The 18,957-nt window shown below is 41.2% G+C and overlaps 1 protein-coding gene across 1 annotated transcript in view; it reads left to right on the top strand.

Moving 5' to 3' along the window:
- The first annotated feature begins 223 nt into the window (after nucleotides 1-223).
- The window catches only part of LOC120883243 (multidrug resistance-associated protein 4-like), a 199,662-nt gene continuing 180,928 nt past the window's right edge, over nucleotides 224-18,957 (top strand). Inside the window, 4 exon segments of the mRNA XM_040267272.1 lie at nucleotides 224-384; nucleotides 932-1,052; nucleotides 13,469-13,693; nucleotides 18,043-18,132. Coding sequence (XP_040123206.1) covers nucleotides 224-384; nucleotides 932-1,052; nucleotides 13,469-13,693; nucleotides 18,043-18,132 — 597 coding nt within the window.

The raw sequence follows: 18,957 nt of genomic DNA, 5'->3' as shown, positions 1-18,957 counted from the left end.
GATTGATTTGGCTATTTGAGGTCTTTTGTGTTTCCATACACATTCTGAAATTATTTGTCCTAGTTCTGTGAAAAATACCATTGGTAGTTTAATAGGGATTGTGTTGAATCTGTGGATTGCTTTGGGTAGTATACTCATTTTCACTATATTGATTCTTCCTTTTCCATTTCTCTCTTTCTTCTTCTTTTTTTTACAAAGCTCAAGAGTTAGAATTTAATTAGATATGTGTGATTTGTATATCTGTGACTCTCCATTTCTCTTAATTTTTAACAGTTGGCTAAACCCCTTGTTTAAAATTGGTTACAAACGAAGATTAGAAGAAGATGACATGTACTCTGTGCTTCCGGAAGATTGCTCCCAGAACCTTGGAGAAGAACTACAAGGGTGAGCACAGGCAGGAAGGAGAAGGGGAGGAAGACTGAGAATTTCCACGGATGGCTAAAGTTGTGTTGTGGGGAGCTTTGCCTTCCTCTGGGTTCTCCTGAGACTCCTTTCCCTGACATGGCACACTCACCCCCCTCAGGCTAACCCTGGGCTTAACACACTTTGGAAGCTGGGGAGCCTATATTCTCTGTGCATTTATGGAAGTGGAGAGAACCTGCAGCCAAGACCCTGGAGGCTGAACTCCGTCCCTCAAGGTGGGGTCCCTGGAGGAGGGTATCTGCTCTGCTGAGCTGCTCATGACCCTGTGAATTTAGCAAAGGCTTGGCAGGAATTTGTTTCCTGAGACTGAGACTTTTCCCTCAAGGCCTGTTTTTCTGGTGCTTCAGGGTCCACACCGCTCATCTTTCAGGCATCCAGTGAGCAATTAGCCAGCATTTATGGGGCATCCACAGAGTCCCTGTAGTAAAGGCTTTTCCTGCAGTCTGCCACCTCCCTGTTTTGTCTGGTGGACACATTGTTCTTTACTGTACTTTGTTTCTCATCACAGGTACTGGGATCAAGAAGTTTTGAGAGCTGAGAAAGATGTGCGGGAGCCTTCTTTAATGAAAGCAATCTTAAGGTGTCACTGGAAATCCTATTTAGTTTTGGGAATTTTTATACTTCTTGAGGTAAAAGCTTTTATATACTGTGCATTGCTTTTTACTATATGCAGGTCAGTACTGAGATGGATGGGACCTGTGGGGAGAGAGACCAGTATTTTAAGATTAGAGGATAAAATGTCTGGAAATCATGATGTAGCCCAGCAGTTGTGTTTATCTTTAGAATGGACAGATGCTTAAAGGACTGGACCTCTGGGGATTAACTCTTTTCCTTTTAACAGGTTAAAATATAGTGTTGTGGAAGGAAAAGACATTTTATACCATATTAGGATATTATTGATGCTCCGTAAATAACATAAATGCTGGAAGTGATCCTTGACCAAAAGAATATACTACAACTCAAGAAATGTGATTTGGAGGATGTAAACTTGGACCAGAGTCTGGATAACATAAGACATTTTATAGGTGCTCAGCAAGTAATTGTTAAATTGCCCAGTTCACATCTGATAAATGCTTTTCTAAGAAGGAATCATCACCTCTCCTCTTCCTGTGACACTGAACACAAGGCCCTGCATTTGGGCTGGAGCTACCAGAACTCCCAAGAGTACACCCTTCCCTGGGCTGCCTCCCTCCCTGTAGGCTGAGGCTGGGTCACCCAGGACAGAGCTCCCTGTGATGAAGAGCTCCAGCTTCATCATTGAATTGCAGAGACTCCATGCACCATCCATGCTGGCTTCTGTCCCTGGATGTGGGGTGGTTTCCTGCATGAAAGGGTTCCTGGTAGCCTGGCATTGGCAGAAGGTGTAGGAGGGGATGTGTAGTAGAAAACCAGAGACAGAAAGCAGTGAGGTTGGTGACCTTCATGACCCTGAAGATCCCGGGTCAAGATTCCCCAGAGAGACAGTTCCACCCTGGGGACACAGTGCCATCAGCCCACCTATTCTGGCTGAGCCTCAATGTCTGCTGCAGACCCACTTGGTGGCTCGTGCTCTCAGTGGTCCCTTAGTGCTGCCGTAGGGACATGGGTGGCCTGTGAGTGTGTGAGAGCAGAAGGGATGGAAGATACAGGTGATATGAAAAGGGTGGAGAAGGTGGTGAGTTGTCATAAGTCCATTGTGTTGGGGATAAAGGGGGTGGGCCAGGTGGTTTAGAGTTGGGGGTGTGGCTCTTGTTTAAAGGTTGTGTTGTACCAAAGGGCACTGTGGGCAGCAGGCAGCAGAGTAGATGAAGTCTGCCCCACACAGTTGGAGTGACCAGAGAGTCTGTCAGCTCACAGGTGACTGAGTGGTCTTGGGAGATGGAGTCCTTGATGACACGGATGGGTTAACCATTGTGTCAGAGAGTGGGGACAGGTTTGTGGGGTGGAGTGCCACCTTTGAGAGGGCATTGACCACTGAGATACTGAGGTGCCTTGTGAGGGCAGGATGGAGTGTTGATTTCAAAGTTGTCCAGCCCCAGTAATACTGCCTGCTGGGGATCTAGGAAGGTGCAACTGGTAGATCAACCTCTTTCAGGAGGTTGGTTGTTGGGTAGTCATGACAGAGGAGTGGGAAGTTGAGGATCTGGTAAATGTGGGGCTCGTCTTCTGTAGTATTAGAAGTACTAGTAGCGGATAATAAGACGACGGAGGAGTAGGTGGACCTGGAGTACATCTCTCTCCACGATACATCAGGAATACACCTTCAGACACAGAAGTGCATGCAGAACACCAGCTGAGAGTGGACAGGAGTACCTGACCAGTGGAAAAGAATATATAGATCCACGCAAAACTCGAGATCAAGCCCTGAACCTTTGGAATGGGAGCACTGACTCCACGACCCTAGTCTACCAGAGAACTAACCCGAGGGAGTATCAAATAGTGAGAACTCACACAAAGGAAATCACTTGAATAGACCCAGCATCACCCAACCACCAGTAGCACCGTGTGCAGGATGCCTCATTTAAACAACAACAACAAAAAAGCATACAAACATAATCATCAGCAGACAAGATTACCACCTCACTCATCCTTGCCCATCAGAGGAAAAACAAACAAACAAACAAAAACTTAGCATAAATCTCACCCTATACGAAGCTTACACAAACCACTGGACCAACCTTAGGAGGACAGAGAACAGAAGGAAGGAATAATTCAACCTTGAAGCCTGGGAAAAGGAAACCTCAAATACAATAAGTTAAAAAAAGTGAAAAGGCAGAGAAATACTACACAAATGAAGGAACAAACTAGAAAAAAAAGAAGTCCAAATAAATGAAGAGGAAATAGACAAGCTACCTGAGAAAGAATTCAGAATAATGATAGTAAAGATGATAAACATCCTTGAAAACAAAATGGAGAAACTGCAAGAATCAATTAACAAAGATCCCAGGGATGGGGTAGCCTGGTGGGCTGCCATCTATGGGGTCACACAGAGTCGGACATGACTGAAGTGACTTAGCAGCAGAAGTGACTTAGCAGCAGCAGAAGAAGAATTGAAGAATAATCATACAGAGACAAACAACACAAATACTGAAATTATAAATACTCTAGAAGGAATCAATATGTGAAGCAGAAGAATGAATCTGTGTGCTGGAAGATAAAATGGTGGAAATAACTTCTGAAGAGCAGAATAAAGTAAAAAGAATGAAAAGAACTGAGGATAGCCTCAGAGACCTCTGGTACAATATCAAACCCACCAACATTCAAAGTATAGGGGTCCCAGAAGAAGAGATAAAGAAAGGGTATGAAAATGTTTTTGAAGAGATTATAGTTGAAAATTTCCCAAACATGGAAAAGGAAACAGTCAATCAAGTCCAAGAGGCACAAAGAGTCCCATACAGGATAAATCCAAGGAGAAACATGCCAAGACACATATTAATCAAACTAACAAAGACTAAACACAAATAAAGACTATTAAAAGCAACAAGGGAGAAGCAGCAAGTAATGTACAAGGGAAACCCCATACACTTAACAGCTGATCTTTCAGCAGAAACTCTGCAGGCCAGAAGGGAATGGCAGGATATATTTAAAGTACTGAAAGGGAAAAATCTACAGGCAAGATTACTGTACCCAGCAAGAATCTCATTCAAAACTGATGGAGGAATCAAAAGCTTTTCAGACAAGCAAAAGTTAAGAGAATTCTGTACCACCAAACCAGCTTTACAAAAATGTTAAAGAGACTTATATAGTCAAGAAATACATGAGAAGAAAGAAGATCTACAAACTCATCCCCAAACAGTTAAGAGAATGGCAAAAAGAACATATATATCAATAATTACTTTAAATGGATTAAATGTTCCAACCAAAAGACACAGACTGGCTGAACGGATACAAAAACAAGACCCATATATATGCTGTCTACAAGAAACCCACTTCAGCCCCAAAGACACATATAGACTGAAAGTGAGAGGATGGAAAAATATGTTCCATGCAAATGAGAAGCAAAAGAATGCTGGAGTAGCAATCCTCATATCAGGCAAAATAGACCTTAAAAGGAAGATTACAAGAGATAAGGAAGGTTTCTGCATAATGATCAAGGGATCAATCCAAGAGGAAGACATGAATGTGAATATCTGTGCACCCAACATGGGAGTACCTCAATACATAAGACAAATGCTAACAGACATAATAGGAGAAATTGACAGTAACACAATCATAGTAGGAGACTTTAACCCCCCACTCACATCAATGGACAGATAATCAAAACAAAATTAATAAGGAAGCACAAGTCTTAAATGATACATTAGATGAGATGAGTGTTATTGATATCTTCAGGACATGCCATCTGAATGCAGAAGAATACACCTTCTTCTCAAGTGCACATGGAATATTCTCCAGGATAGACCACATCTTGTGTCACAAATCAAACCTCAGTAAATTTAAGAAAATTGAAATCATATCAAGCGTTTTCTCTGACCACAATGCTATGAGACTAGATATCAATTACAAGAGAAAAATCTCTAAGAAACACAAAGACATGGAGATTAAACAATACGTTTCTAAATAACCAACAGGTTACTGAAGAAATCAAAAGAGAAATAAAAAATTTCTAGAAACAAATAACAATGAAAACACAACAACCCAAAACCTATGGGATGCAGCCAAAGCAGTTCTAAGAGGGAAGTTTATAGCAATATAATCCCACCTCAAGAAACATTGAATAGACAACCTAACTTTACACCTAAAACAACTGGAAAAAGAAGAACAAGAAAATCCCCAAATTAGTAGAAGGAAAGAAATCATAAAGATCTGAGCAGAAATGCATGAAAAAGAAATGAAAGAAAAAATAGTAAAGATTAATAAAACTAAAAGCTGGTTGTTTGAGAAGATAAACAAAATTGACAAGCCTTTAGCCAGACTCATCAAGAAAAAAAGAATCAAATCAACAAAATTAGAAATGAAAAAGGAGAGGTTACAACAGAGGATACAGAGATACAAAGGATTATAAGAGACTATTATGAATAACTATATGGCAATAAAATGGATAACTTGGAAGAAATGGACAGATCCTTAGAAAAGTTCAATCTTCCAAGACTGAACCAGGAAGAAATAGAAATTATGAACAACCCAATTACAAGCACTGAAATTGAAGCTGTGATCAAAAATCTCCCCCAAAACAAAAGCCCGGGACCAGATGCCTCCACAAGAGAATTCTATCAACATTTAGAGAAGAGCTAATGCCTATCCTTCTAAAACTCTTTAAAAAAATTACAGAGGAAGGAACACTTCCAAACTCATTCTATGAGGCCACCATCACCCTGATACCAATACCAGACAAAAACAACACAAAAAAGAAAACTACAGGCCAATATCACTGATGAACATAGATGCAAAAATCCTCAACAAAATTTTAGCAAACAGAATTCAGCAACACATCAAAATGCTCATACACCATGATCAAGTTGAGTTTATTTCAGGAATGCAAGGATTCTTCAACATATGCAAATAAATCAATGTGATATACTATATAAACAAATTGAAAAATAAAAACCATATGATCATCTCAATAGATGCAGAAAAAGCCTTTGACAAAATTCAGCACCTATTTATGATTAAAACTCTTCAAAAAATGGGCATAGAAGGAACCTACCTAAACATAGTAAAAGCCATATATGATAAGCCTACAGCAAACATTATTCTCAATGGTGAAAAACTGAAAGCATTCCCCCTAAGATCAGGAACAAGACAAGGGTGTCTTGTTATTGTTATTATTCACCATATTATTATTATTCAACATAGTTCTGGGGGTCCTAGCTACAGCAATCAGAGAAGAAAAAGAAATAAAAATAATTCAGATCAGAAAAGAAAAAGTAAAGCTCTCACTGCAGATGACATGACACTGTATAGAAAACCCTGAAGATAGTATCAGAAAATTACTAGAGCTAATCAGTGAATTTAGCAAAGTTGCAGGATACAAAATTGATACACAGAAATCACTTGCATTTCTATATACTAACAATGAAAAATCAGAGAAATTATAGAATCAATCCCATTTACCATTGCAAAAAAGAGAAATATCTAGAAATAAATTTACCTAAGGAGATGAAAGAACTGTACATAGAAAATTATAAGACACTAATGAAGGAACTCAAAGATGACTTAAACAGCTGGAGAGGGTGACCCTGAACAGCAGGGTTCTAGGGACCTGCATTTACCCTTTGTCTCCTCAATGTGGTGGCAGCCCCGCCCACAAGAACAACAAAGGGGCAAAATCCCCCATCCTGCTTCTCAATGAACTTGAACCTTCCAGAAGGATAAAGGGATGATGATTTAGACTTAAGAACAAACCAAAATAAATTTGAGCCAAACTAGACGAGAGCTGGAGAGAGATTCCATGTTTCTGGGTAGGAAGAATCAATATTGTGAAAATGACTATACTACCAAATGTAATCTACAGATTCAATGTGATCCCTATCAAATTACCAATGACATTTTTCATAGAACTAGAACAAAAATTTTCACAATTAATATGGAAATACAAAATACCCTGAAAAGCCAAAGCAGTCTTGAGAAAGAAGAAATGGAGCTGGAGGAGTCCACCTTCCTGACTTAGTATTATCCTGGTTTTAGAATAGAGGACACTGAGTGCTACGTAATTCCATAATGTGCCCATGGTCTCACAAAGCATAAAGGACAGAGGGACATTATGTCTCAGGCACTCTGACTTACCATCCTGACCATCTCAATGACTCATAGCTTGTCCAGTGTCAGAAATGCTCATTTAAAAAAATTATTTAAACATTCTTTTTGACTGTGTGGATTATGGGATCTTAGTTCTGCAACCAGGGATTTAACTTCGGCCATGGAATAAAAGCAAAGCATCTTAACCATGGGACCATCAGGGAATTCCCAGGAAGACTTATCTTGAGAGCTTTGTCTACAGGTCTCAAGACACATGCATCCTGAACGTGGCCTGAAGTTAATAAGATGCTAAGAACTTCCTAGAGCAGGAAGTCAGATTGGGGATTGTAATTGAGGGTAGGTTCCAGGTGACCATGTACCCTGGGTGCCAGAAGTGACTAGGATGTTGACATTAGCAGCAGCAGCATGCTGTGTTCAGATGGACCCAGCAACCCTTTAAGAAACCACCTTTCCCCTCATTACCGTCCCTAAGTGGCTTTTTATTTTATATGGTGGAAGATCTAAACTCAGCTCAGGATTCTCTAAAACATGAACACATTTATTTTGTGACCTCCAGCCTTTTTTTAATTCCTCTGGTGCACAGGATGACTCATGGATTATCTGTGGTTCCCAGACAGTGCTCTGACCAACCATAATGCAGGTATCCCTGGCAGCATCAGTGGGAAGAGGCAGGGCCATGCTAGTCCAGGGCGAGGATTTTGGGGTTAGAATTTCAAGGTATGTGAACCTCTGTCCTGTGAGAATTGAGGAGTGACTGTAATGCTTGGGGAAACAAGTACCAGGCTGAATATTGAACCTAGGGCATTTACAGGTCACCCCTAATTAGAACAGGCATCGAGTTCTCAGCATGTCTGGCCCCCTGCTTTGTACACCTCCAAGGGGAATGTGGGTGGGGAGGACAGGTCTCTGCCTGCCCAGGGCCCTCAGGGTAGGGAGGAGGGGCCTGAAGTCTCTTCCTGGACTAGAGACACAGAGAACACCTCTCCAGGTCATCAGAGCTTCCCTCTAAGAGGCGAGGTCTCCACCTGCTGGTGTGTAAGTGGGATGACCTCAGAGAACCAGAGTGGGTTCACCCAGTCCCTTTCCCTGAGAGGGACGGAGTGACCAGGGTTTATGTCCTGTTCCCAGGAACATTAGAAAGGGCCTGGCCTTGTCCAGTCACTTGTTTGTCCAAGGCTACTTTTGCTGATGGTCTCTGGTCTAGGTGGAGGCTGAAGGAGGCACATGTTTGTGTAAATATTCACTTTGGAGCTCAGCTTATGGGCAGGGGGTAAACAGAATCCTTTGAGTCTCACAGCGGGTTTTGTGCCTTGACTCAGGGCTGGTTCCCCAAGAGCTGTATTGGGCTTTTGCATTTATTTCCCAACCCTTCTTCCAAGTGTCCCTTGAGTCTGCTCAATGCAGGAGTCTGAAAAGTGGCAAAGTGGAGGCTTTGGTGGCAAAGTTACTGTGGGCTGAGAGCAACCACCGAAGTCCACACAGCAAGGGAGAGGAGGAGGGGGCACTGAGCCAAGCAGAAGGGGACCTGCAGAGCAGACCTGCTGTGTGCACCCTGCTGGATCTTGAGATCATAGCATTAGCCATTAGTTGTTAGTGATATCCACAGTGATGACCTGTGGATTCATTTTTAAAAAAGCATAAAAAAGGTTTTATTCCCATTAAAAATAAAAAAAATGAAGTATAATTGACATATTAGTTTTAGGTATATAGCATAGTGATTCAATGTTTGTATACATTATAAAATGATCACTGCAAGTCTAGTTGCCCTCTGTCACCATACAAAGTTATTCCAATATTATTGACTGTATTTCCCATGTTGTACATCACATCTCACTATTTTTTTGACTAAAAGATTATATCTTCTAATCTCTATCACCTATTTCACTCATTCTCCCCACTCCTCCCTTATTCCATTTTCCTTTAGAAGTCAGGGAAGTAGGTGCCTCTTTTTTAAAGGTTGCATTCATAATGGTTAAAAATTAAAAAAAAAATCTGCTTAGAAGTGAAACTTTTAATTGCTATCCAGAAATGTTGGCTTTTATAAATGACTTTTCTCAAGAGTTGTTCTGCATGGTGGCCTGTGAGCAGCACTGAGTTTTCCAAGCCCTTTGTGAAACCAGCCTCTGCCATTAATAGAGCAGGTCTCTTCCCAGGACTTCTGTATCATAACAATGATCATAGCTTACACTTGGTTTTTAGTGTTGGTTTTTGAGTACTTGGAGCTGTTGTGGCTCTTAGTTGTCCCACAGTTCCTCGAGGTAAACAAAGACCTGGAGGGCAGGTGCGCACATGATGGGCTTAGGGTCATGTGACTCGCAGGTGGCCGACCTGGTTTCTGAAGCCCAGTGTTCGGACTCCCAGGCCAGTGTTCTCTGCATTCTCTCCTGAGGCTTCCTCTCCTCCCACAGCCTCCACTGAGACTCAGAGTCAAGATATGTTTTTCTGACAATAGCTCTGTGCTCCTCTGTCACCTGCTTCCTACAGAGTTTTTTTTTTTTTTCCTGTAGGTGTTACAAATATTTCAAAACTACAAACATTGAATATGATTGAAGGGTAGTAGAAAGTGTCACCTGAGAATGTGCATTTTTGACACAAAGATTATTTTTAGCTGATTTTTTTTTTTTTGAGAAATAGACACAGGAGAAACTGCAAAGACAGAGCAGAAGTCACCCTTCTGTGAGGGACATTTACATTGATGAAGGAAATCTCCATTTGTAAAGGTGTCTTCCTCCCAGTACCAAAAAGAGAAGGATGTCTCTAAATCACAGAACAATCTTGTCAATGGAGAATACTTAAATCTCCGTAACAAACCCAGCCATTTTAATTTTAGCTGCTTTTCCTATTAACTTCTCATATGTGTCCCTACCAACCTTTCTTTAGCTGGAGATGGTATTCAAGGTGTTGGCTTGGGCCATCTCAGGGAGTTATTCAGTTTTTCTTGAAGATGGTAGAATTGGGCCAGAAACACTTTAAGTAGTGTGGAAATGTAGTGGGGAAACTGTAAGTTCCCCTAAGAAGCAAGAGGTGAGCCGGAATGTCAAGTGCTTACAGGAGGTAACTAACAAGGACTCCACCAAGGGATGTCTGCCTCAGAGACTCTGAGACTCTCGTAGAACTTTGAAATGATTGTTGTGGTATTATATTGGACTGTTTTAAATATCTTTTACAGTTTCACAGTGATGCAGAATTCTTGTGAAGGAAGAAGAACAATGTTCCCAGTTGTTTTGTGGGAAGGCTATTCATGGGTTATAGGTTGGTGTCAAAGATGAAGGCTTTATGGGAACAATTTTTGATATTGTTCCTGCTATCCAGAAGGTTTTCATTTGGTTAGTTTCAAGTTTGCTAATGAACATTTTCTCAATTGTTTTATTTCTTACTCGTTGAGGATTAGGATCAAGAACAGAGGAGGGACTTCCCTAGTGGTCAGTGGTTAAGAATTTTCCTGCCAGTGCAGTGGACATGGGTTTGACCCCTGGTCCAGGAACTAAGATCCCACATGCCCTGGGGCCTATCAGCTGCAACTACGGAGCCCACTTGGTGCAACTACGGAGCCCACTTGGTGCAACTACGGAAGCCTGTGTGCTCTAGAGCCTCTGCTCTGCAAAAAAGAGAAGCCAGCAAAACCAGAAGCACGGCCGCTACAACTAGAGAGTAGCCCTCACTCACTGCAACGAGAGAAGGCCCACACAGCAAGGAAGAGTCCGTGTGTGTCAACGAAGAGCCAGCGGAGTCGAAGATAAATAAATAAACAAGATTTTAAAAAAGAGCAGACAGAGGAGTGGAAGCTCTGAGCCAGGGCTGGCATTTCTTGTTCAGTCGCTCAGTCGTGTCGGTGTCTGCCACCCCAGGGACTGCAGCATGCCAGGCTTCCCTGTCTTTCACCACTGGCCTTACTCTTTTTTTTTTAAATTTTTATTGCACTGGGTCTTCACTGCTGAGCAAGGGCTTTTCTCTGGTTACAGTGTGCGGGCTTCTCACTGCAGTGGTTTCTCTTGTTGCGGAGCACAGGCTCTAGGTGTGATGGCTCCAGTAGTCAGCGCACATGGGCTCAGTAGCTGTGGTGCACAGGCTTAGTTGCTCCACGGCATGTGGGATTTTCTCTGACCAGAGATGGAACCTGTGTCCCCTGCATTTGCAACCAGATTCTCAACAACTGGATCACCAGGAAAGTCCATGGTATTACTCATTAATGAGGCTATCTGCTCAACTGGGTTATTAAATACTATCTCTTGGCAGAAAAAATCCAATCAGATAGTAATGAGGTATCTTTATTTTATACTACTTTTTGGTGAATTTTTGGCATCTATCATTTTCTCTTTGGTGGGTGACATTACTCTTACTGTAATTAGAACAGTATCAGGGTCAAAAGGAGAGCTGAGTAACAGGCAACAATGATTTCCTAAGAAAATCATGTTTTAGGACTGTTTGGGATGGCAGGTGTTAGTGTTGGGCTTCTGATGGAGAGCCCCAGGTTTGCAGGCTGCAGCACCGGACTGCCCTCGGCCATACCTGGGCTGATATTCTTGTTTCTCTGTGTGAGCCTACATATTTCTGTCTCAGTGAAGTCTATACAAAGTCTGTTTTACAGTGTACAATCCATAAGCTCTTAGAATCTCTAGGGGTGAATGATAGGGCTTTCTGGAAATGTAACAGTGAAACTTTGTGTTCTTGAGAATGGATCCTCTTACTCTGATCTGATCATCCTATGCATAATTCTTTAGCTTAACAGTGATTTCTTCTCTGTAATAGATGAAGCTTTCTATTACCTTGAGGAAGGTGAGGCAGTTGGTGTAGACCATGAACCTGTGGGTGCAGAACAAGACAGGGATGTCGGGGTTTAATGTTATATCCATTTGAGGAATGGGCACAACTTTCTCTATATATCCTCATCAGACACTAGTTTGTTGAGCAGAAAATGTTTGTTAGTTTTGTTTGTGTTTGGGATTCTCCTTCCCTTCCTCTTGTATATCCTTTCCACAACCTCAGACAGACAGAAGAGCGCTATCAAGGAAAACCTGTCAGTTGCTTATCCTGTCTGTGTTAATAAGGAAGGATTGCTTAAAAGGAAAAGCTTGCTCCAAAGTCAAGTTCCTGAAAGATTTCCAAAGTTTTGACATTTTGTCTTTTGAGAAGTCTGTGGAGGAAATGATGTTGAGGGTCATGGCATTTACTTCTGATGACTTGGATTTGTGTTGAGTGTTTGGTTTTCTTTGATGGGAGAGAAGGGGACCTTCAAGGGGTGACTAGAGGGAAGAAGTAGGTTGTGGCGTGGAGTGGCCATTTGGCAGGGTGAGCAAGTGTTGCATTTTTCTACCTTTAGTTTTGGGAAAGAAAATTGCTTTCCCTAAGTCTTACTCAAGGGAGAAGGCTCAGTGTCCCCCACCTCACTGGTTTAGGATTTTAACTTTTGTCTTAGGGAAGAGATGATTGGTAACATTTCTTCCAAACCAGCACCTTCAATAAGTGGCTGATGGCAAACCGTGGACAAAAATTATTTTTTAGCTTGATTCCAAGGAACAGCCCAGCTTCTAGAGGGTAGACACATATTGACACAGTGTCCCTCGGGGCTGAGACCCTGAGAACCTCCCCAGTCTGGTTTCTTTGTGATGTTCCAACAGAGTCTGGGCTCTATTTTCTTGTTGTGCTGATGTGTGAAGTTTGGGGTGGGTACAAGTGAATGTGTTTGTCCCAGTGTCTCAGTTCATAAAGATTCTTAAGGTGATAAGAGTGTGTCTCCCATACATGAACCAATTTGACTTTCTGTTAGGCTGAGATGTTGAAAGAACAGGGGGACAGGGATGGACTGCCAGCAGAGCTTGTTTGTATGGAAGCAAATTTCTTACCCTTTTCCTGGTGCTAGTGATAAAGAACCTGCCTGCCAATGCAGGGTTCATAAAGAGACACAGGTTTGATCCCTGGGTGAGGAAGATTCCCTGAAGAAGGAAATGGCCCCACTCCAGTATTCTTGCCTGGGAAATCCCATGGACAGAGGAGCCTCGTGGGCTACAGTCCACAGGGTCACAAAGAGTTGGATGTGACTGAAGCGATGTAGCACCAGCACCCTAAGAATAACTTGGTATTTTGCCAAATGCATTCTAAAGCACTGGTTGTAGTATTTATTGAACTTCTAGAGTGTAGTGAGTATGAAGTACTAAGGCTTCATTGTCTGTGAATGTAAAATTTTGGCTTAAGGTTAAAACTACTGTCTGCTTGTCTAACAGGAGATAGATATTTTCTTTTCAGGTGAATCATAAATGTAGTATTTTGCCAAAATGCCCTTTTAATACTCTAATAGTAAAAGTAAAGCTTGTGTTAAGAAAACTGGTAGAGCTTGCATTTCTAATTAAGCCTTTTTTTTTCCTTTTAGGAAGGCACCAGAGTCGTTCAGCCCATATTTTTGGGGAAAATGATTAATTATGTTGAAAACTCCAATCGCACGGATTCTGCCACTTTGCACGAAGCCTACGGCTACGCAGCAGGGCTGAGCACCTGCGTGCTCGTGTGGGCTGTCCTGCACCACTTGTACTTCTATCACATTCAGCGTGTGGGGATGAGGCTGAGAGTAGCTGTGTGCCATATGATCTACTGCAAGGTAAGTGTCACTCGGTTCCACAGTGCGTACCTCCCGTGAAGGATCAGGAACATTTAGGGAAAGTTCTCTGTAAACTAAAAATTTTGTAACTGGGATCATTTGTACTTTACTGGAGAAGCTTGGTATTTGCACCAAGTCAAGTTTTTTTTGTTGCTTTTCTAATATATAATAAAAAGTTTTCTATTGAGATTGGATCAGGGCTACCTTTTATAACTTTTAGCCACATAATATCCACTGTTGCATAATATCCACTAAATCTGTAATAAAACTAATAAAAAATTAAAGTATCAAAGGTATCCCATTGATTTTCAATGTTTTTATGCCTAATTCTCATAGTGGTGTTTCTGGAAATTTTGTTGTTGTTGTTCATTAAAACCTTCAAAGCTGTATTTAAAAGTGAACTTCAGGATTGGATCCATAAAATTAAATCTTGAACAGAATGGATTTGATAAAGGGAATGATTATATTTTTCAATGGCCCATTTAATCACATTCAGTACAACTGTGTTAACTAAAGAAAAATATAAATATAACTCAGGCTAAATACAGACTCACTATATGCTATAGTTATGATTGTTTTATTGGCATTAAAGACAATAATTGTCTATTTTGGATAAAACTTGAAAATTTCCATTGTCTTTAGTAATTTGGGAGAGAATTTGTTGCTGTTCTTTCAAGTTATCTTCATAATACTATGTTTCCTTTTTCTCTTTGGTATGCATTATAGAAGTTTTAATAAGACCTGATTTGATGTGTTCAGTGATTTTTATATTGAGAAATGGCATACAACTATTTCATAGCTTACCCTGATCTTAGCTAGTGTAAAAGGAATTAGGATTTCAGGTGTCTTTACAAAGAAATTGCCACAGATACACCATGTCAACTGTTGAAAGGCTCTGTGTAAACTTGTTTCTCAGTATCTTGTTGCCCTGGGTTATTTGCTTTAAAAAATCCTCATTTAATTGTATTATATACTTAAATGTTTCTGTGAGAGTAGATCTGAAGTGTTCTCAAGTGCAAGTGTGAAAGTGAAAGTTGCTCAGTTGTGTCCGACTCTTTCCGACCTCATGGACTATGTAGTTCATGGAATTCTCCAGGCCAGAATACTGGAGTGGGTAGCCTTTCCTTCTCCAGGGGATCTTTCCAACCCAGGGATCGAACCCAGGTCTCCCGTGTTGCAGGCATATTCTTTATCAGCTGAGTCAAAAGGGAAGACCTAAGTGTTCACAGGAGACACACAAAATGGTAACTACATAAAGTGTGAATATGTTAATTGGTTTTACTACAGAGATAATTTCCCAATGTATATTTTTAAAAATAATCATGTTGTCCACCTTAATACATATAATTTTTATCAAAAGATAAAATCCTAATCAAAAGCTAAAGCCAAACAATTTAAATTGAAATTATCACTTTTTTTACCTAGTTGCTACTTATGCTGCTTATCTAGAGCTTCTGTTTCTTGGGAATGTTTTTCTTGGCAAAAGGTAAAGTGTCCTAGCTCTGTGAAAAATACCTCTGGTAGCTTAATAGGGATTGCATTGAATCTGTAGATTGCTTTGGGTAGTATACCCGTGGCGGATTCATGTTGATGTATGGCAAAACCAATACAGCATTGTAAAGTAAAGTAAAATTAAAAAAAAAAAAAAAACAAAAAACCTAAAAAAAAAAAAGGTAAAGTGTCTTCTCCTCATCTTTCTTTGAGCAGATTCTTGTTAATCTCAGTGCTGTATGAATCCAGGGCCCCTGGCATCTCACTGTGTGTGTTTGGCACAAGAGCTGGTTTCCTCCTGGGTGACATGGAAATGGCAGTGGTGACTGCACACTCTAGCCAGGGTTCTTCATTGTCCCCCATCATATATTTGTTATTTTCTTGCACCTTTCACTGTTTAGGAGATGAGTACTCAGATTTCTCCACAAGTTAGATAGATATTTGTCTTTCTAGGTCGTGCTTAACTCCCATAAGTATGTGTGAAATTTCACCAGAACTGCACTGTGAAAACCTTCAGTTAGGTGTGAGGTCATGGTTCAGTCAAAGCTCCTTTTTGCTGCACAGGTGAGCCATTGTCCACCTGTTTTTCTTCCTCTTCCCACTAACACTTTGGAATGTCACCTTTGGGAAAATTTTAGGCTCTTTTTAGCTGAACTTTGAATGATCTTGTGGGATGTGTCATAAATAAAATGATTTGTCATTTGTACAAATTTGGTAAAGTTACTTTTGGCTTTTGGTCATTGATTTTAAAATTATTATAAAATATGTACAACATAAAATTTACAATTTTAACTAAATTGGGGAACATTGTTTAGTGACATTAGTGACATGAAGAGCTGACTCATTGGAACAGACCCTGATGTTGGGAAAGACTGAAGGCAAAAGAGACAGGGGTGACAGAAGATGAGATGTTTAGATACCTTCACTGACTCAATGGACATGAATTTGAGCAAACTTCAGGAGATAGTGGAAGACTGAGGAGACTGGTGTGCTGCAGTCCACGGCATTGCAAAGAGTTGGGCATGACTTAGTGACTGAACAACAACAATTTAGTGACATTAGGAGCATTTACATTGTTGAGGAAACAACACTGCTCTCCATCTCCAGAATTTCATCTTCACAAAGTGATCCTATCCATCCAATAAACATTAATTCTCCAGCCACCCCACCCCCACCCCTACCAGCCATCACCATTCTACTTCAACCTTTGAATTTGACTTGGTGTCCCATGTAAATGGAACTGTAAAATATTTGTCATTTTGTGTCTTGTTTATGTCATGTAGCACAATGTCTTAAGGGTTCATTGATGGTGAAGCAGGTGTCAAATTTAATTCCATTTTACAACTGAATAATATTCCATTATACGTATATACAGCATTCTCTGTATCCATTCATCTGTTATTGAACATTTGGGTTGTTTCTACCTTTTGGCTATTGTGATCATTGCTGCTCTGAACACAAGTGTATAAATATCTGTTCAAGTTCATACATTCAGTTCTTTTAAGTATATTCCCAGCAGTGGAATTGCTGTATTATATGCTAATTTTGTGTTTAGTTTTTTGAAGAAGAACCATACTCTCTTCTATGGCAGCTACTTTGTTTTAAATTCCCACTTTATCACTGATTTTTCTGTTTAACCTGAGGACTAAGTGAAAACGTTTTGTGAACCATGAGACTCTATTTGGATCCAATTGGTGGTCTTTAAAGCAGCTCATGGTGTCTGTTCAGGTTCCTCAGATCTCTAGGGCATTTTTCTTAACAAATAAAGGAATTTGTAGCAGAGGCTGTGTTTTTTGTAAAGTCAGTAGACTGGCATTAAGAACAGAGGTTCCTCACAGGAACAGTGTTTTGAACATTATACTCACTCATTTCAGAATGAGTAAACTAAGCCCAAAGTGTTTAAATGAGATCACACACAGAATTAATAATCGATTCCAGATTTATAGTCTGTCCAAGTCCTCGAATTTCTTTCTTTAAGGTAGCCTTTCCACTCTCATCTAGTTTGGCTTAAATTTATTTTGGTTTGTTATTAAGTCTAAATCAACATCCCTTTATCCTTCAGGCAGGTTCAAGTTCATTGAGAAGCAGGATGGGGGATTTTGCTTCTACCTCCTGCTCCTCCCTTGTTGTTCTTGTGGGCGGGGCTGCTGCCACATTGAGGAGACAAAGGATGAATGTAGGTCCCTAGAACCCTGCTGTTTGGGGTCACCCTCTCTGTCCTAGGACTGCTCAAGACCCCATGAAAACACACTCCATTTTGCTATGTTGTTACTCCTTGGAAGAAAAGTTATGACCAACCTAGACAGCATATTCAAAAGCAGAGACATTACTTTGCCAACAAAGGTCCATCTAGTCAAGGCTATGGTTTTTCCAGTGGTCATGTATGGATGTGAGAGTTGGACTATGAAGAAAGCTGAATGCCAAAGAACTGATGCTTTTGAACTGTGGTGTTGGAGAAGACTCTTGAGAGTCCCTTGGACTGCAAGGAGATCCAACCAGTCCATTCTGAAGGAGATCAGCCCTGGGATTTCTTTGGAGGGAATGATGCTGAAACTGAAACTCCAGTACTTTGGCCACCTCATGCGAAGAGTTGACTCATTGGAAAAGACTCTGATGCTGGGAGGGATTGGGGGCAGGAGGAAAAGGGGATGACAGAGGATGAGATGGCTGGATGGCATAACTGACTCAATGGACATGAGTCTGGGTGAACTCTGGGAGTTGGTGATGGACAGGGAGGCCTGGCATGCGGCGATTCATGGGGTTGCAAAGAGTCGGATACGACTGAACAACTGAACTGAACTGAAGATTGACTTGGTATCACCTTAGCAATCCAATTCTCTGTATCTTTCTCTCACTAGGTACTTCGTCTGAGTAGCTCGGCCATGGGGAAGACCACCACAGGACAGATAGTCAACCTGCTGTCCAACGATGTGAACAGGTTTGATCAGGTGAGCTGCCCCTGAGGGATCCTCTTCCATTTCCCATCCTTCTTACTTAGTGTAGCTTATTGGGATGCCAGGTGCCAGTGTTTGGTGTCAGCCAGGGTTCTGTTGAGCACCTAAGACAAGGGTCCTTTTTATCCAAGTCTCATTTCTTCTGTGTGCAACTTAGATGTAACAATGTGTGTTGTCCTGTGGATGAGAATTTTGTTTTTCTAATAATAGACAGGCAGCAGGATTCTTTCCCAGCTTGGTTAGTGTCCCTAGGGGTCCTCCTGCTGTAGCTCATCTTGGCACATGGTGTTGGTATTGCTGGGCTGTCTTCCTCCTCCTCTGGATGATGAAGGCCTGGTGGGCAGGGGTTGTTCTTTCCCTGTTTAGTGCCTGCTGTATAGGGAGCCTGTGAGGAATAATGCCAAGTGGATGGTCCTCAGCCAGACACAACCTCCTCTCTGTCATCCCTCTGTACTCTTTTTCCCACTTACTTTATGAATAGATCATATTACCCTGGGCATCATAGCTCTTGGTCAGAACTGTACTGCACTAGACCATTTCTTCAATTATTCATTCATAAACCATGAAGTAAGACTTCTACTCAGTTTCAGGGATAAATTAGGCTTAGTTTTTGCCCCTCAAAAGCCACAGCCTGTCAGGGAGGTAAATACTTAAGTAATTACTGGAGAAAGTAGGAGGTACCATAATATAGGCTCTCCTGGGGAGATGGTGGCTGAATTTTGGAACAAAGAGAGTTTGGGGAAACCCTGAGCTCATCTGTGTTGTGGATAAAATTCAGATCTTCCTCCCAGTGCTGCTGGTTGGATTCTCTCTGGCTGG

This window comes from Oryx dammah, unplaced genomic scaffold (genome assembly GCF_014754425.2).
Source record: "Oryx dammah isolate SB20612 unplaced genomic scaffold, SCBI_Odam_1.1 HiC_scaffold_24, whole genome shotgun sequence".
Classification (NCBI taxonomy): domain Eukaryota; kingdom Metazoa; phylum Chordata; class Mammalia; order Artiodactyla; family Bovidae; genus Oryx; species Oryx dammah.
Note: the sequence above shows the minus strand (reverse complement) of the source record. Positions and strands in the feature narration are given on the sequence as shown.